This window comes from Heloderma suspectum, chromosome 8 (assembly GCF_057233095.1).
Source record: "Heloderma suspectum isolate Gila_16-S chromosome 8, 16-S_ref, whole genome shotgun sequence".
In the NCBI taxonomy this organism is placed as follows: Eukaryota; Metazoa; Chordata; class Lepidosauria; order Squamata; family Helodermatidae; genus Heloderma; species Heloderma suspectum.
This window is the reverse complement of record NC_139465.1, coordinates 37,230,697-37,248,901: the sequence shown is the minus strand read 5'-3', so window position 1 is coordinate 37,248,901 and position 18,205 is coordinate 37,230,697. Positions and strand designations below refer to the sequence as shown.

The 18,205-nt window shown below is 46.1% G+C and overlaps 1 protein-coding gene across 1 annotated transcript in view; it reads right to left on the bottom strand.

Annotated features, from left to right (window-relative positions):
- Positions 1-18,205, bottom strand: part of BCO1 (beta-carotene oxygenase 1) — a 59,556-nt gene that overhangs the window by 23,316 nt on the left and 18,035 nt on the right. Inside the window, 6 exon segments of the mRNA XM_084812891.1 lie at positions 1,551-1,703; positions 1,705-1,806; positions 4,113-4,336; positions 5,413-5,560; positions 5,948-6,095; positions 7,977-8,100. Coding sequence (XP_084669017.1) covers positions 1,551-1,703; positions 1,705-1,806; positions 4,113-4,336; positions 5,413-5,560; positions 5,948-6,095; positions 7,977-8,100 — 899 coding nt within the window.

The following is an 18,205-nucleotide window of genomic DNA, read 5'->3' as shown; positions in this document are numbered from 1 at the left end:
ATGTGCAGAGTGCAAGCTATTTAAAGCACTCTGTGCCCCAGGGGGACCCCTTCCTCCCAAAGCACATCTCATAATGGGGCTGTTCACACAACACGCTAACCCACACTCAGTGGTTGAGTGTGGGTTGCTGTTGAACCGTGGGATGTTTGTTGAACTGTGGGTTAGCATGTTGTCTGAACGCAGCCAGGGTGGCTTGTTAACCATGTGGTGTGACTTATTTTCTTGAACAAGCCACCTTGAGAGCTCATGGCTTGTTGCTGGGTTGTTCAGGGTGGTTAACAAGCCACACTGCATAGTTAACAAGGCACGCTTGCTGCGTTCAGACAACACAATAACCCACCCTGCAGAAAATGTGCAGCTTTCAGACAACACGCTAACCCAGGGTTCAACAAACAACCCACGGTTCAAAACAACCCACACTCAACCACGGAGTGTGGGTTAGCGTGTTGTATGGACAGCCCCAATTAATGTATTATGTTTGTGATGATGAAGCCAGGCTATAAATATTGCATGTGTCATGGAGGAGAGTGAGACCAGGACAGAGGAAAGTGTGAGGGGAAGAGGTAAAGATGGGGGTGGGTATTGGCGTCTTTAGTCTGGGACAGGAGGGAAGAGGGAATGAATGGGGATGGGGGTTTAAGAACATGTAGGAGAGAAAGCCTTGGGGCCATGGTGGCTTAGTGGTTAAGACGCTGAACTGCAGACCGGAAGGTCGACAGGACAGCAGTTCGAGACCCGAGTGCCGCGTGACGGAGTGAGCTCCCGTCTTCAGTCCCAGCTTCTGCCAACCTAGCAGTTTGAAAGCAAGAAATTGCAAGTAGATAAATAGGCACTGCTGTGGCGGGAAAGGTAACAGCGTTCCGTGCACCTCGGTGTTCAGTCATGCCGGCCACATGACCACAGAAGCGTCTTCGGACAGCGCTGGCTCTTCGGCTTAGAAATGGAGATGAGCACCGCACCCTAGAGTCGGACACGACTGGTTGGGGACACCTTTTTTTTTAGGAGAGAAAGCCAGCATGGAAAGAGGATCTTCTCCCATAGTATGTTGATGGGTGTGTATTTTGTGCAGAGATATTTATCAGACAAAACCTTGGCTAGAGGGCTCACTCAACGGCATTGCTCAGCACAACAAAATAATGGAAGAAAATGATGATTTAGCTTACATGGGTTGTCCCCAGGTCATCCAGAAGGCAATGGGCTCCAGATTATGTTTCCTTCTGGCTGATCCGGACTACAATCTGGATCGCCTGTAACCGGCTGGAGACAGTTACGTGGAATGACATGCTTACGAAATGCTATGTCAATGGTTCACCCACAGGGCACAAACGGCTTTGCTTAAAATACCAAGGATTCAGGGGACATGAGAAATCTTCACATAGGGAGGACTGTTCCTGGGGAAAGAAGCTATTCGAGAAGAGCATAGGAATCCAACTCCAAAAAAACCTATCTGAAACTTCTGCACTGCCCGGACAAAAGTGGCTTATGCTTGTAAATGCTGCATTTCACAATTCCTGGTCAGATCCAAACCAGTGGATCCATTTTAGAGTTACCTTGTTGTACTGCAGAGGAACCACAAATCGCTTGCAGGATGGTACGGAAGGGAATTTCATGTTCTCAAAGTTACTATCCAGGTTCTTTAAATAGAACATTTGGTACAGGCTATCGTCTGTATGGGAGATAACGTCAAAAACCATATGGTCATCTTTCCTCATAAGCATTCACGTGGTGAAAAAGAACCATGGCATCAGTGTAAAAATTGGCAGACACATCTTTTTTGGTCCTTTTGTCAATGAGGTGGATCCATGTCTGCAAAATGGTAAAGTGACTCTTGTTAAGCTGGTTGCTGTCATAAAGCTATATTGGTTATATTGGTCAGTGACTATGGGTGCTTCCAGACAGAGGGCTCCTAGTTCTTCTCATCAGAAAGCAGCATGCCACTATTTTTTTCTCCCTAACAGAGAAAAAATGGCAAAAGCAGTAGGAAAACACAGGAAGATTACAAGTGGAAGAAGTCGTCTGCTCCTCCCCCGGGCTTCTGTAAAATTTCATGAATGAATCAGGGCGATGGCGCCATAAACGCCTCATCGGGAAGCACCCTTGATATATAATTTCAGGGTGCACTAACCTCACAAAGTGATTTATAATATTACAAAAACATGCACATATAATTACAATTACACACACACACACACACACACACACACGGAACTGTAGCAGCAGCACCAGGTGCAGACTGGAATAACTTAGTTTTCATGGGTTTGTTTAAAAAAACAACACACAGTAGTATTGAAGTCATATGTATCACTCTGGGGAAGAAGTTCTGAAGGTGTGGGGCCACAACCGAGAAAGCTCTACCCCTAGTAGCCACCAGCCTAGTGGCTCTTGCTGGTGGGTCAGAGAGTAGGGCCTCTGATGCTGATCTTAATGCTTGGGTGGGCTCACACCAGTGTAGATGGTCCTTCAGATAATGTGGTCCCAAGCCATTTAGGGCTATAAAGACCAAAACCAGCTCCTTCAATTGGGCCCAGAAAAAACAGGCAGGCAATGTAAACAATACCTAATAGGAGCAATACGATCTGAATGCCTAGTTCCCACAAACATTCTAGCTACCACATTCTGTACCAATGGCAGTTTCTGAATCATCTTCAAGGGCAACCCCATGTAGATAGGGGAGTGGAGTTCGATGAGTTTTCCTGGGTCCCCCCGCCCCGGACTTTGTTTTGGTTTGTGCTGAGGTGCCCAAGTCGACATGCAGTTATTTGGGCCAGTTTGCAGATTTTTCCAGGCATTTTGCACCTTTCCCCCGTAAGTTCCGCAATTTGTGCAGAATTATGAGTAAATTGTGCAAATTTGGCCATGATTTGCACAGATTCATCAGAAATTTATCAGAAATTTGCATAAATTGATCAGAAATGTGTGCAAATTGTGGAACCTGTGAAAAAATGAAAAAATGCACCCCCAAAGTTCTCGGAGTTCAGGGGAAAGCCCACAGCTCGGTTCACAAACACAAATCAAGCTGTACATGATGAGGAGCTCCGTCAAGTCAAAAAAGTAATGGATATCCCAGCGACGGACATCCCCACAGGTAGAGTGTATTGCAGTAATCAAATCTGGAGGTAACCGAGACATGTGTCACTGTGGCTATTTTGCCCTATTTTCCCCACTGTGTAAAACCAGGGCATTGTGACTGATTCCGCCACTCTGCCCTGCCCCCCTGCCCCAAATTCTGTAACTGTGTTATAAATTGGTATTGCCAAATATATTGTATTAGTTCCTACCTATATATACATATATCTCAAATTTAAAGCTGGTAATTCCTCTATACAATATGCTGTTTCAGCTGCTGGGCATGAAGGTTCATAGAGAGGGTATGTTTGCCCTCCATTCTCCCCCTTCCTCTCCTGCTTCCCTCTTTCTTTTTCTCTCTTCTTTCTCCTTATCAGGACAGAACTACACATTATGTTGCAGAGGCCTCAGATTGAACAAGATTTTGGGGTGGGGGGAGAGGAAGGCGCTGCTTAATTCTTTCCTACCCAGCTGTTTCTTCACTCAAGTTCGGGCTTCCCAGCTTCCGCCCTCCCCCAAAACAGATATATCTTGTGTCTCAAGGAGAAAAGGAACATGTGTGTATGTATGTGCATATGAAGGCCACGTTGTAGGTTTCACAGTAGTGACGTCTATGTTAAGGCCTATGAGTAAATCGAACATGCTAAGGGGTGATGGGGGGAATCACTTTAATCTTTATAACATTGAATTGGTTTGACCAATCTTTCTGAAATTTTCAGGTACCAGAAAGACATGTTCATTTTACATACCCTGACATCAGGAAGATTGGTGAAAGCTTGAGGGAGAAAGAGCATTTTAAAGGCAAAAAGCAAATAAAAGCCTCCCTCTGTCACAGGTTTCACTGGAAAAAGTACTGGCAACCTTTTGTAGTTATGATGTCTGAAGAAACCAAAGGCTTTTAATCTAAAACATTGATGGTTTCCTATTCCTCTTGTATTGGAATCAGTGTGAAAGGTTTTTTTTCCCTTCAAATTTCCATTTTTATTTTAACAGGCAGTTGCAGAAAAATTCACTATCACGTTACTCAGCAAAAAAAAGGAAGGTACCTTGTCATCCTTATTGAAGATGATGCAAGAAGCCCAGCTCACCCCTCTAATGTAGGCAGTTGCCATCCTGAGTATAACCAATTTGAAGGGCAGCTCTATGAAGAGGATGTAATTTTCTGAAACACCAAAGCTGTGATAATAGCTTGGTTGCAAAAGTGAGCGGAAGGGGATGGTACACATTACTTCCAGATGTTTCAGGCATGTCTTTTCCTTCTTTTCACTTGCTAAATTAAAAAAAGAATCAAACACATGCAACAGTTTGCATCGCAACTTTCGAAACAATTTGAGCACTTCACAAAGACCTCTGAATTATCCAGCAACTATTTACATCCGTGTAGTCTCATGTAATTTGATGGAATTGCATTAGACCAGCCTTCTCCAACTTGGTGCCCTCCAGATGTTTGTTTGTATATTTATTTCATTTTTATACCGCCCAATAGCTGAAGCTCTCTGGGTGGTTCACAAAATTAAAACCACAAAAATACAACTGAAAATACAATATAAAATATAATAGATTAAGAGAGCAATCCTATGTCCCCTAGACAGCGTCTGGGGGAGATAGGATTTTTCGGTTTCACCGCTATGATTTTGTAGCTGGGAAACTGCACTCCCCTCCCCCTCCCCCACCCCCTTGTAGCCAGGGTGAAGAGAACCGCACTGCTACCTCTGTGCTTGTAACATGGAGAATGGAGGGGTGAAAACGGGGCGTTCCTAGGGGCAGGGATGGGAGGAGACCATGGAAGCTGTTTTAGACAGCTTCCTACATGGTCTCCAGCCCCATTCCTGCCCCCTCCCCAAAAATGTGCGTCTAAGGCAAAGTGAAGGGCAGCTGCAACATGGAGGGAATCCTCTCCTCTGTGCTGCCTTTGCCCTACATTGGATGGCTGGTTGCCTCCAACTTAAGGAGCAGTTGGAAGCGCCCTTCTACCTCTATAGGATTTCACCCTAAAACTACGGAACTACAGTTTTGGACTACAGCTCCCACAATTCCTGATCATTGGCCATGCTGGCTGGGGTGATGGGAGTTGAAGTCCAAAACATCTGGAGGGGAAGGCTGCATTAGATTTAGGGCCAACCTATACAATACGTTAAACATGTTTTTAAAACTTTGAATAGCAGGTGCGTGGAGTTTGTGGAGGAAAGAGAGGGGATCAGGATCGAGATTGTGGTGAGGGGCAAAGTTTTTTTTACCCTTTACCCTCTTGCTGTGATCCCAGTTAACCCCCCGCCTTCCTGAAGGCATCCTATCCTAATCTAATCCACATTAACAATAAACTCACAGATTCCAGGTGCATCTTACCTGGTGCTGATGCGGGAATCTTAAATATAACATATTTGGTTTTCCCATTATCCACAGTGGAGGTGCCCATGTTGAGAATATTTCCAGCACTGTCATAATGGGGATGAGCTGTTGCCAGATTAATGGCTACATACTTTGTGTAGTCAACCTACCACAGGATAACAGAGAAGAAAGGAACCAAAGCAGGATGATGGGGAATGGGTTGATTATCTTAATCCACATCCCAGAAAGTATTAGTACCATGCTTAATGAACCTATTGGAAAGTTCCAGCAGGAAGACCAATGAGCTAGGAAAGATGGGGGGAAAAAGACAACCAAAATGATCAAGGGGCTGGAGGAACTCCCCTTTGAGGAAAGGGGCTCCCTCATTTGGGGGCTTCTTAGCTTAGAAAAAAGATGAGTAAGTAGAGGACATGACAGAGGTGTATAAAATTATGCATGGTGGACAGGGAAAATGGACGAGGATAATTTCTCTCTTTCTCATAGAACTAGGTTGGAGACAGCTGATGTACAAACATTAGATACTCACACTTACCTTCTCCAGGGTTTCCAGAGTCTGAGGATCAATCTTCCTAATGAAATTGATTTCACCTGCAGCATAGTAATCCTCGCCATTTTTAATGACATTGATGAGACCGTTGTCTGTGAACTCTGGTATCATGTGGGATAGATAACAAAATGCCCTGCGAATTGGGGTAGAAATTGCAGCACAGTGATAATCTTTCCTTTTAGCATTACCAGGGCGTATCTTTAAGTACTACAAAAAGTCTGGCTGGAGACCACAGGTTGGCTCACACATACAGGTATGTTACTTGATTATTACACAACAGTGGATAACATGTATCTGCAAGTATGAACAAACCCCATTCAAAAGAAATGTATCAGAGGTGACAAGAATGTTCTTTTTACAGTTTTTCTTCTGTGATGGATCATTCGCACAGACCATCCTCAAATGATGAGAGAGCATGTGTGAATCAGGACAACATGTATGTGTTCTGTCTGCCATAGTTTGCACTGAAGCTTTGAAATTCTGAAAATTTGAATGTTGGATAGCTAGGATTAGGGATGTCCACTGCTGGGAAATCCAGTTCTTTTTTGACTTGATGGAGATCCGTGGCATGTACAGCTTGATTTGTGTTTGTGAGACGAGCTGCGGGCTTCCCCCTGAACTCCGGGAACTTTTTTGCGCATTTCCCCCCGCAGCTTCTGTAATTTGCACAAATTTCTGAGCAATGTGTGCAAATTTCTGAGCAATGTGTGCAAATTTCTGAGCAATGTGTGCAAATTTCTGAGCAATTTACGCAAATTACGGCTGAATTTGTGCAAATTGTGGGATCGGGGGGGATGAAAAATACCCAGAAAATCTACAAACTGGCTCGACTTGCTGCAAGTTGAGTTGAGCACTACAACAGGAATGGAAATGAAGCCTGGGGGTGGGGAGGGGTGAGCCTAGGGAAACTCTTCAAAGTGCAGCCCCCAAACGGGTCACTCCTGCTGCTACATTACCCTACTCATGTCTGAAAGTGCATGTAGGGAAGCAACCAGAAAATGAATGCAAATGATATCTTTGTAATGTTGAACATTTTCAAGGTAAAGTGTTGCTGAAGGCACATGAGTCAGCCACCTTGCTGAAGCTAAGCAGGTTTGGGTCTGGTCAGTGCTTGGAAGGGAGACCACCTGGGAACCACATGTAGCCACCTTGAGTTCCATGATGGAAGAAAGGTGGGATATAAATGTAATAATAATAATGATGATGATTGTGATGACGATGACGATGAATCTGAGCGTGTGGAGATGTCTAGCAGCTCAGATTCAAAATGGGAACAGCCAGAACAGGAGGAGGCTTCCTCTCTAGTGAGCTCAGATATCACAAGGCTTTCTTCCCAAGAGCCTGACACACAGATGGCTCAGCCTGAACGCCCCTCCATTCCTCCTCCATGAGAACCCAGATTTGGGGGGAGGAGGAGAGTGAGGGGCGTGACTTGAGGGACGCCAGGATCTGTTTCAGAGTGAAGCGGGAAAAGTTAGAGGCAGAACTCAGACGCTCCACCAGGCTGGCCATATGTGAAAGCCAATTTAGGAGGGAGCCACCTTAAGGGAGGGGCATCCCTGCGAAGCTACTCTGGCCGAGAAGTTCTTGCTGAGACTGCTGGCAAAGTCTCTAACTTCCACTTCGGCTCCTCTATTGATATTTGTAGATGTGTGGATTAGCTGTTTTAATTGCAGTCTGAGAGTTTCCTAGAACTTGCATTTATAAGGAATCTAGTTATTAACTAATAACATAGTGGGCCTGACGCCTGGCATCCTAGAGTGTGTTGATTGCGAAGTGGGAAGATGAAGGATCGTGACAGCAAAAGCTCTACAGAGTTTCAGACAGTGGTCCCTGACCATTGGACATGCTGACTGGGGCTGATGGTAGTCCAAAAACAGCTGGAGAGCCACAGTTCCCCACCCCTGGTATAAAGAAAGCATATCATATGGGAAAGGCACTCTGAGCATCTAGGCAGAGCAGGGAAGCAGAAAAGATCATTTTATTGGAGGGGGGTGGGATTGGAAATAATTGCTTACTGGCAAATACATTTTTGCATGGATCTGGATAAGCCATGGTTCCAAATTCCGACACCACAATCCTGTTTGCTTCAATATTACGATTGTACGTGTCGCTGTTGCTTCGGTAGAAAACTTCACCTGGCAATAAAACAGAAGCTCAATAACTCCACATGTCATAAGCGGTGGCAGATCAAATTGCACAAATGGAATTTGATATTGCTGGTGTAAAACAGACTCGCATCAGCAGACATGGGTTTCTTTTTAGTTTGAGTTTTGATCAGCAGACGTGATTATAGGAATCATTCAGGGATCAAGCATCAGGGACTGTGTTGGGGGGCAGACTGGAACCTGCTGGAGACCAAACTGGGTATCTGTCTATCCTAGTCTAAACATTATACTAGGGTGAGGGAGGGGCCATAGCTCAGTGGTAGAGCCCCTGCTTTGCATGCAGAAGGTCCCAGGTTCGATCCCCAGCTTCTCCAGGTAGGGCAGAAAAGAATCTCGCCTGAAACCTGGACAGCCGCTGCCAGCCAGTGTTGGCAAAACTGGGCTAGGTGGACCAAGGGGCTGACTCAGCATAGCAGGGGTCCCCAGCACAGTGCCCACGGGTGCCATGGCACCAGCAGGGTCCCCCAACAGCACCCACAAAGCTCTCCCCTCTCTGCCCCCTTCAAAAACAATTTTTTTAAAATTAAAAACCTTGGAAAACATATGGGCAGTCTTCTTTCTTTCCCTTTCTAGCCTCTAACCTTGCTCTTTCTCCCCCTTTCCCCTTTGCCATGTTGTTTCCTCATCCCTCCCAGCCTCTAGCCTCACTACTTCTCTCTCCCACACTACCTCTTTAGCTCACTTTTGACTAGCCAGACCTCAACAGGCTAGCCAGGCAGCAAGAGAGAGGGCCTTTTCGGTGGTGGCTCCCCATTTATGGGATAATCTCCCTGACAAGGCCCGCCTGGTGCCAACATCATCATCTTTCTGGCGCCAGGTTAAAACTGTCCTCTTCTCTCAGGCATTTGGCAGCGTATAATGAGTCTCTTGTCTCTGGCTGATTGTTTTAAATTGTTTTAGATATATGTTGTTGTGTGTGTTATTTGTTTTATGTCATTGTGTGAATAGTTTTTGTATTTTATATAATGTATTTTAATGGTTTTTAATTTTTATGAACTGCCCAGAGAGCTTTGGCTATGGGGCAGTACAGAAATATAATAAGTGAATTAATGAATGCATGAACAGTAGCCATTATGTGACTAGCCGCATCCTCCACGGGAGCCATTTTGTGGTGGTGCCCACAGCAGTTTCTCAAATTCCCAAATGTACCCATGGTCCAAAAAGGCATAAGGCATCTTCCTATGTCCCTATGTCATGTGGGGGCTCACAGGTCCCCCACATTACATAGTGTACCTTTTTCAGAGCAGTTGTTATGTCATATCACCTGCCAGACTGCCAGGACAATTGATGGGCATTCCTTACTCCGGCAAGTCAGTGGATGGGATGATAATGAGGCTTTCAGGTTTTACTATTGTTTATGTCAGATTAGCATCAAGGAAGTCACAAAATGAGGGAAATAACAAAGCAGAGGTTTTGTTTGATGGAGTTCCTACTTCATGCCAACCATTTAAAAAGGAACACTTCTTTGCAAGATTATTTGCATTTCTAATGAAAAGCTAAAAGTTGTGTTTCCTTTGGCTGAAGAACTTTTGGTGAAGCTCAATGTGTTTTGAACCTCTGCAGTCAGATGTGTAGGGATGTCAGAGAAACCTGTAATGGAATCAAATGAGTTCGGATTTCTACAAATCCGACCTGTGAATTCTGCAGCACACCGGCTTTAACTGAGCCATACAGATACTGTGGAGTTGCGAACTGGTTGGTGTTGTGTGTGTGTTTTTTTACTTTCAGGAATTTTATGCAAATTTAGTTGTAGAAAAGTACATTTTTTTTAAACAGCTGAAAATGTGCATTTCACTCATAGGCCAAAGCATGAATATATGCATTCTGGGAGGATTTGTGCATTTGGGGTATGTGTGCATATTTTCAGAAGTGAGAAATTTACACAACTGTGAGTGGGTGCAAATTTGGGAAACTGGAAAAAATCTGATTTCACCAATGGGCGGACAACAGAACGAAAGGCACCTGACAATCCACGAAACACAGACAGAATGGATTTTACAAATCCCGATGTAAGTACCAGTGAGTTCAATGAAGCTTACTCACAGCTTCTTATGTACAGAATTGCAATAATTCCCAGTACATTTAGGTGAGTTATTTTATTAGTGCTTGGTTGGTTGGTCTTGGATGTCTGTGTTTTATGATGGCATTTTTAACTCAAAAGAGCTAACACTCTGGTTAAAGTTGCCATCATAAAATAAAAGAAAGCCAGTATGTCTCACTTTTTCTCGGGGTGTGACTATAGATTGTGGGGGGCACTATGGGGCTGTGATGATGAGCTCCCACACTTCAAAATATATCACTACCCCATTGCTCTTGGTGCATGATGATGGAGTTAGAGGAAGTTCCCAGTTCTGCTAAGGATGAAAGCTACTAATAGAACTAAGCACAGAAAAAGGGTTTTGTTTCAGAACAAGGGGACAGAAATCTCTGTAACAACTGCAGTTCCCCTGGGAATGCAAACTGCCATTTAGAAATCAAGCAAATTTCTCTTCACTGGCTGCATTATAAAAATGCATGAAATTGAGCATGCCACTGAAACGTTTTTTGTTTAAATGCAACAACAAGAACATGATCATAGTGAAATCCCAAATAAAGTGCCAGCTGTCTCAGAAACACACAGACCGTCCAAACAGAAAGATATGCAGAAAGGCCCTTGAGTTAAGTTGAACAGAAGGGGCAGTCCGACGGACTACTTTTCAGGTTTATAAATTGTGGGTGGCAAAGTTCAGACAACAGGAAGAGGTTGGGTAAGTACAGAAAAGGACTGGCTGAGCCATTTGCCCCTGGCTAAGGCCTGGTCACTTCCTTTTGGCTGCCTGGCCACTTACCGGGGTCATTACAGTGAACACACTGAGGTGAATCCTCGTTCACAAGCCTCCATGTCACAGTGGCCTATTTCTTTGAGCTTGGCTTCGTACTGAAACCCTGCAGAATGGCAGACTGTGTCAGTAAAAATTAGGCAGCCCACTTCATGTCTTACTGTAGTCTCTCCTCCGCTGGGAATTATGTAGCTGATTCCCTTGGCTGCCCGTACATAGATGCTCAGGTTGGGACGTACCAACAGCTATGTCAGCCTGACGTTTAAAGAATTAGTAATAATAATCAATCACCTAAACTAGGTGGTAGGAGCCAAACAGTACACTTGGTTTCTAAGAGACGGATTTCTCCCCCAAAATGAGAAGGGTTACTACCTTTCTTTTTTGGCAGTGGGAGAAATCCGAAATCCAGTTTCAGAATGATGTGCTTGATGATATACTTGCTCAGACACTGGGATGCCATCCTGCTCTTTCTAAGTTAGCTTTATTCTTTACCTTCCTATATCTAGTATTTCCTCCAAGGAGCTCAAGGCAGCATACATTGTTCTCCCCCGCTTTTGTCCTCACAACAGCCCTGTGAGGTAGGTTAGACCGAGAGAGAAAGAGTGACCATCTGAAGGTCACCTGGTGAGCTTTATGGCAGAGCGGGGCTTTGAAGTCATGCTAGTCCAACACTCTAGCCCAGTGGTCCCCAAACTGGGGCTCTCCAGATGTCCTGGAACTAAAACTCCCATGAAAGTGTGGTGTAGTGGATAGAGTGTTCGACTGGGACTCGGGAGATCTGGGTTCTGGTCCCCATTTGGCCATGAAGCTCACCGGGTGACTTTGGGCCAGTCACCGACTCTCAGCCTAACCTACCTCACAGGGTTGTTGTGAGGATAAGCTTGGGTTCTCTGATGGAGGAAAAGGGGCAGGAAATAATAATAATAATAATAATAATAATAATAATAATAATAATAATAATAATAATAATAATAGCAGCAGCAGCAGCAGCACCTGATTGTCAGTGCTTAATGCATCAGCAATACAAGAGGTGGGAGAACACACATCAAGGCCACCACCACCCCTTGACGTTGTGCCCCCCTCTGCTGCCACCTGCCCAAATTTGGAGGCTGTGCTCTCTGGAGAGCAGTGACAAAAAGCATCTTGTCCATGGAGGCTCCGATATCAGTGGGATGGGATAGGTGTGATAGCTCTTGAGAGTTCTGACTGGAACCCGGAGTGGATTCACCGCCCCACTGACATGGGAGCCACCAGCCTTCCCTGCCCTTCTCTCCACATCCTCAGGCTGCAATAGCATGCGAGATTAAGATATTTTAATCTTCCCAGGCATTTTCCTTTGGGAAATGCTTTAGCCTCTATGTCTTCAGTTGCTACCTTATTTTATTGTTAAGGTTTTATTGTATATTTTAGTGTTTTACTATATATTTGTTGTTCACTGCCCTGCAGTCTATTGGATAAAGGGTAGCATACAAATGTTTTAAATAAATAAATAAAAATAAATGAGACATATAGACACTGATCTGGGCTATGTGGGAGGGCCACGTGGGAGTGAACAAGCATACTGACTCCCACCTGCTCAGCCCTTTTGCTTTCTTTCCAGCTTACAAAGCAACCCAGGAACTGTTTGGGGGTTAACTCTGGGTTATTTAACCCCTAAACAACCCAGAGTATTTGAGTACAGATATCACACTTGTTGTTCAGTCGTTAAGTCGTATCCGACTCTTCGTGACCCCATGGACCATAGCACGCCAGGCCTTCCTGTCCTCCGCTCTCTCCTGGAGTGTGCTCAAGTTCATTGACATCACACTAACAGCCTACAAACAAAGGTTGTTAACTGAAAGTGGAAGCGACAAGTCCTGCTAGATTTCAGCAGTTTGGGAGCTGATTAACCCACAACTGCCTTTATATGCCAATGGGGTCATTTTCTCTCCCTTTTAAAATACCATGGTAAAAACGTACAGTGCAATCCTATACATGTCTACTCAGAAGTAAGCCCCACTGAGTTCAATGGGACTTACTCCCAGGAACGTGTACATAGGAGTGCAGCCTTAATTTTTCTTTTCCATAATATTTCTGGATGAACATCTGCTAGGGTTCAAATCGCCTTCCCTTCCAGCCATAAACATTTACCATTCCATACCCTCTGAAGAACTGCCTCTTCAGTTTTTGTTTATTCCATTTCTATCCTGCCATGTGTCAGGAGCGCCCTTGCTGCCTCTTGCAGTCCCCACCAAAAGCCAACTCAGGACACAGATGATGAAGAATTCTTTCCAAGACTTTATTCCTTTATTACTTTATGACTCTTTCAGAATACTAGTTGCTAGCGCCAAAGCAAGGAACAGCACTGGGGAAAGATAGCTGAGTAACCTAAGCTCCAGGTAAGGCAGTTGGTCTCCGTTTGAAGGAGAATCACGGGAAGACCCTGAACTTATGGGCTAGGGAGAGATCCTCCCTCTTTCCCTTGGGTCCTCGAGATGCGACCGTTGTTTGCGCGCCAAGCAAGCGCTACGCCTCCTTTCCGCGCCCTCCATCTGTCGTCGCTCCCTGCGTCTGCGCCGAGCGTCCAGCAAGCCCCCCTCCCGCGCTCTCTCACTGCCAGGGTCACTATCTCTCCCAGGAATGCTGGCAGGAGAAATCTCTGCCAGCTGCCGTGCTTGTGAGAGATGAGTGAGCTCCTCTCCCACGGATTGCTGTTCCTCCTCAGAATCAGAACTGCTCTGGGGCTCTATGGGCTCAGTTTCCACCCTGACACCATCTCTCCAAGGACACATGGTTCCCCACTCCTATTTTATCTTCACAATGATGCTGTGTGGTAGGTTAGGTTGAAAAATAGTGACTACTACAAGGTCACCAAGTGACTTCTGTGGTTGTGCGGGGATTTGATTTAGGTCTCCCTAGTTTTAATCTAACACAACCACTATACCACACTGACTCTCAAAAGCTAAGAAATTCAATAAAGATATTTCAAGGTAAATTCATTTTTTTCTACAGATGAATTAATTCTGTATGACTGCTTGGTCATAAGAATATAAGAACCCTGGCTGTGGTAATATGAGAACATAGGAAGAGCCATGGTGGATCAGACCAAGGTCCTTCTAGGACAGCATTCTGTTCACACAGTGGTCAACCAGCTGCCCACAAGAAACCCACAAGCAGGACATGAGTGCAACAGCACCCTCCTGCCCATGTTCCCCAGCAATTGGTGTACATAGGCATACTGCCTCTGATATTGGAGGTAGCATGAACCCATCAGGACTGGTAGCCATTGACAGCCTTCTCCTCCAGGAATTTGTCTAACCCCCTTGTAAAGCCAATAAGATCCTTGCTGCATGACCATCACTGAGATCCAAGACAATCTTTTTTCCTGTTCTAAATAAAATACCCAACTATCATTACACCTCCTTCTGAGACACCTCTTAATTTAACATGATGCTTCCTAAGGAAGCTGGGTAACCAGGATACTGAAGGGGCCTGAAAATGAACGGTGCTGGTTCCAGGTTTCTGAGGGCCCTTGGACAAGATACACTCAATAAGCCCCATCCCTCAGTGAGTCTGCCATCTCACCAGCTTCTCACATTGTCACCAGCTGCTATTGCTCCTCATCCTCTTTCTCATCGTGATTACTGCTTGCTTGCTTGCTGGACAGGCAGGGAGCCGGCAAGCAGGTAGGCCGTGGCATCTCCTGCTCCTCCTTCTCACCACCACCATTGTCTGGGCCAGAGTGAGAGGCAGGTGAAGAAGTAGGTTGCAATGGTGAAGGGGAGGAGCAGGGGGCCCCTGCTGGGATATGGGCCCTTGGCAGGAGCCTAATCATGCCTACCTTTGACACCAGCCCTGCCTATGAAGAATGGCTGAAGGAACTGTGTATGTTTAGCCTAGAGAAGGTAAGATTAAGGGGAGACAAATATCTGAAAGGCTGTCATGGAAAAAATGGAGCAGAGTTGCTCTCTGTTGCTCCAGAGGGCAAGACAAGAGCCAACAGGTAGAAATTAGGAAATTTGTGCTAATTCTAGGGATGTACGGATTCCCCACTGTCCGTTCCAGTGGGGAATCCACCCGGGGGGGAGGCGATCCGTTCCTCCCCCCCCCCCGCGCGGAATCCTCCGGAGTGGCTGTGCTTCGCGAGGATTCTGCAGAGCTGCCTGGCTTGAGAGCCACTTACCTGGGCAGCCGGAGCCATTCTCCTCTGCGCCAATCGCCATTTTTTAAAAAAAGAAGGCGATCAGCAGGATGTACCCATAGACTTTTATACGCAAATAGAGCCGTGAATCTTGCGTATAAGCCTATGGACACATAGACTTATACACAAGATTCACAGCTCTATTTTGCGTGTAAGTCTATTTGGCGTATAAGTCTACACAGACTTATACGCAAGATCCACGGCACTATTTTGCATATAAGGCTATTTTGCGTGTAAGTCTACATAGAGTTATACGCAAGATTCATGGCTCTATTTTGCGTATAAGTCTATTTTGCGTGTAAGTCTACATAGACTTATACGCAAGATTCACGGCTCTAATTTGCGTATAAGTGTATGGGCACATCCTGCTGATTGCCATTCTTTTTTAATGGCGATCGGCGCAGAGGAGAACGGCTCCGGCTGAGCAAGCAGCTGAGAGCCGTTCTGTGCGGAATCCTCGCGGAGCAGAGGTAAGTGGGGCTGATCTGCTGAGGATTCTTTGGAATCCGGCCTCATTTGAATCCGCGGCGGATTTCTCTAACATCCCTAGCTAATGCTAACTGTATGAGCTGCTGGACAGGGGAACACTCTTTCGGGAAGTTCCAGTCTCTCCTTCACTGGAGATATTTAAACTGAGACTGGACCAGGGCTGGCCCTACCGTTGTGCAGGGTGAAGTACCTGCTTCAGGCAGCAAATGCCAGGGGTGGGGACAGGCGGGGAGGTGTTGGAGGGCAGAGCTGTATGTGCCCCGCATCCCCTACACTAGCCTGCTGTCCCCCAGTGTGGTGAAGGATGCTGCCCATTGCCTGTGTTGAGGTAAGATCAACTGCCAGTCTGGCCAGCTCCTGTAGATGGAATGGGGATGCCCAAATGTGGACAGCCATCTGTCTGGGATGCTATAGTTGCAAGGTTCCTGCACTGAGCAGAGGATTGGATTGATGAGGACCCACCCATCCCTGCCCCCCAATTTTTCCCCTGTCTCAAAATACTAGAACCCAATGGGGTCATCCCATGAAACTGATTGGGGGGAGATTCAGGACAGATAAAAGAAAGTACTTCTTCACAAAGTGCATTGTTAAACTATGGAATTCACTTCCACAAGATGTTGTGATGGCCACCAATTTGGATGGTGTTAAAAGGGGGCTGGACAAATCCATGGAGAAGGCCATCAATGGCTACTAGTCCTGATGGTTATATGCTACCTCCAGTATCAGAGGCAGTATGCCTACATGCACCAGTTGCTGGGGAACATGGGTGGGAGGGTGCTGTTGCACTCATGTCCTGCTTGTGGGTTCATGGGCAGCGAGTTGGCCACTGTGTGAACAGAATGCTGGACTAGGTAGACCCTTGGTCTGATCCAGATGGCTTATCCCTTCCCACTCTATGATTCTAATTTCAGAGTGCTGCAGTCATCAAGTGATGAACATACATGCATGAAACCAACCCTGAGACCTGCAAGGATGCTGTGTAGATTCCACTGCAGGCCCAGAGGCCAGCACAAACGTTTAGGCATGCGGCGCCAGGAGAGGACATTGCTATCGTGATGGGTGCAGTCCATACCACATCCCTATGCCTCCAATCTACTAATGCATTTGGTGTTATTGTGGGATTAGGGGGATAAGCAGAGATGGTCTAAGACTCGAATTCAAAGTTTGCACACTTCATCGTGGGATTTAACATGCAGAGGGTTGCACCGCCTCAGATCTTGCTTGACGATCAGAACAAAAAGCTATCTAGGGTCACATGCTGCCATTTTTTGCCTTTTGAAAACCCACCATCTAAGGTAGTGGCCATCACCAAATCAGTGAATCCCGTAGTTTAATTATGGGTTACATTCCCAGTCATAGCAGCCTGGTGTTTCCTGGCGCCACAACAAGCCTCCATAAAGTGACTTTCACTCCATTGTTTGAAGCAGGAATGCAAGAAATCACTGGTATGAACATGCTTTTTATGGCCCTTTGGGATTATTGGCTGCCTGGACAGGTCTGCTGACAGAACAGAGAAAAGAACTCGGCAACCAGGAGCAGAAGTGCACAGAAATGACTTTCAAAGGATGTTTCGAATTTCCACCTGAAAGGCAAGCGCAGTTAGAAAAGGTATAAAAAGGTTCCTCTAGTTTTAACAGCTTTAGGTGCTAGGTTTTAACCTTGGAACATGTGATCCACAGAATACAGTGCCTCTGCACACATGCAGAGTCCTTCTGCTTTATCACTAGGAAGCCAAAGTCACTCTATGCCTCACTGTCACATAGGGACCTAGAAAATCGCCTTATTCAAGGTCAGACTATTTGTCCCATTAGCCTAGTATTGCCTACTCAGATTGGCAGTGTCAAGGGCTCCTTGGCGGCCTCTTTCAGTCTAATCCAGTAGCCAAGTCCAGACACAGAGAAAGGGATTCTTTTCAAAGCTTTATTCCTCTTTTACAACTTAACAACTCTACTGTTAGCAACTAGCTATGTGCAGCAGAGAACCTATGCCCTAAGTTGGAACAGTTGGTTCCCATTTGAAGGTGAATCACTGGCAGACCCTGAACTTATGGGCTAGGGAGAGTCCCTCCCCTTTTCCCTTGGATCCTCTGGGCGCAACCGTTGTTTGCGCACCAACCGGGCACTACGCCTCCTTTCCGCGCCCTCCATTTGGTGCCGCTCCCTGTGTCGGCGTCGCGCATCCAGCAAGTCTTCTTCCCGCGCTCTCTCACTCCGGGACGGCTATCTATGCCAGGAATGCCGGTGGGAGGAATCTCTGCCAGCTGTTGGCCCTGGGAAGGATGAGTGTGCTCCTCTCCCAGGAGCGGCTGCTCTTCCTCAGAATCAGAACTACTCTGGGATTCTATGGGCTCAGTGTCCACCCTGACAGCATCTCTCCAGGGTCTCCCATCACTTGCTACCTGATTTAGTATGCAAGGGATTGAAGCTGGGAGCAGTGGTGACTGGTGCCCATTGGGGCTGGGCGGGGGGGGGGGACAGGACAGATGCTCAGTATTCGACTGAGATTGCCGGAGGAGTATGGGAGAAGACCGTCTGTGGCACTCGGAAACCGTGGAGCAAATGTACCTGGTTTTGGGGGGAATCTCTCT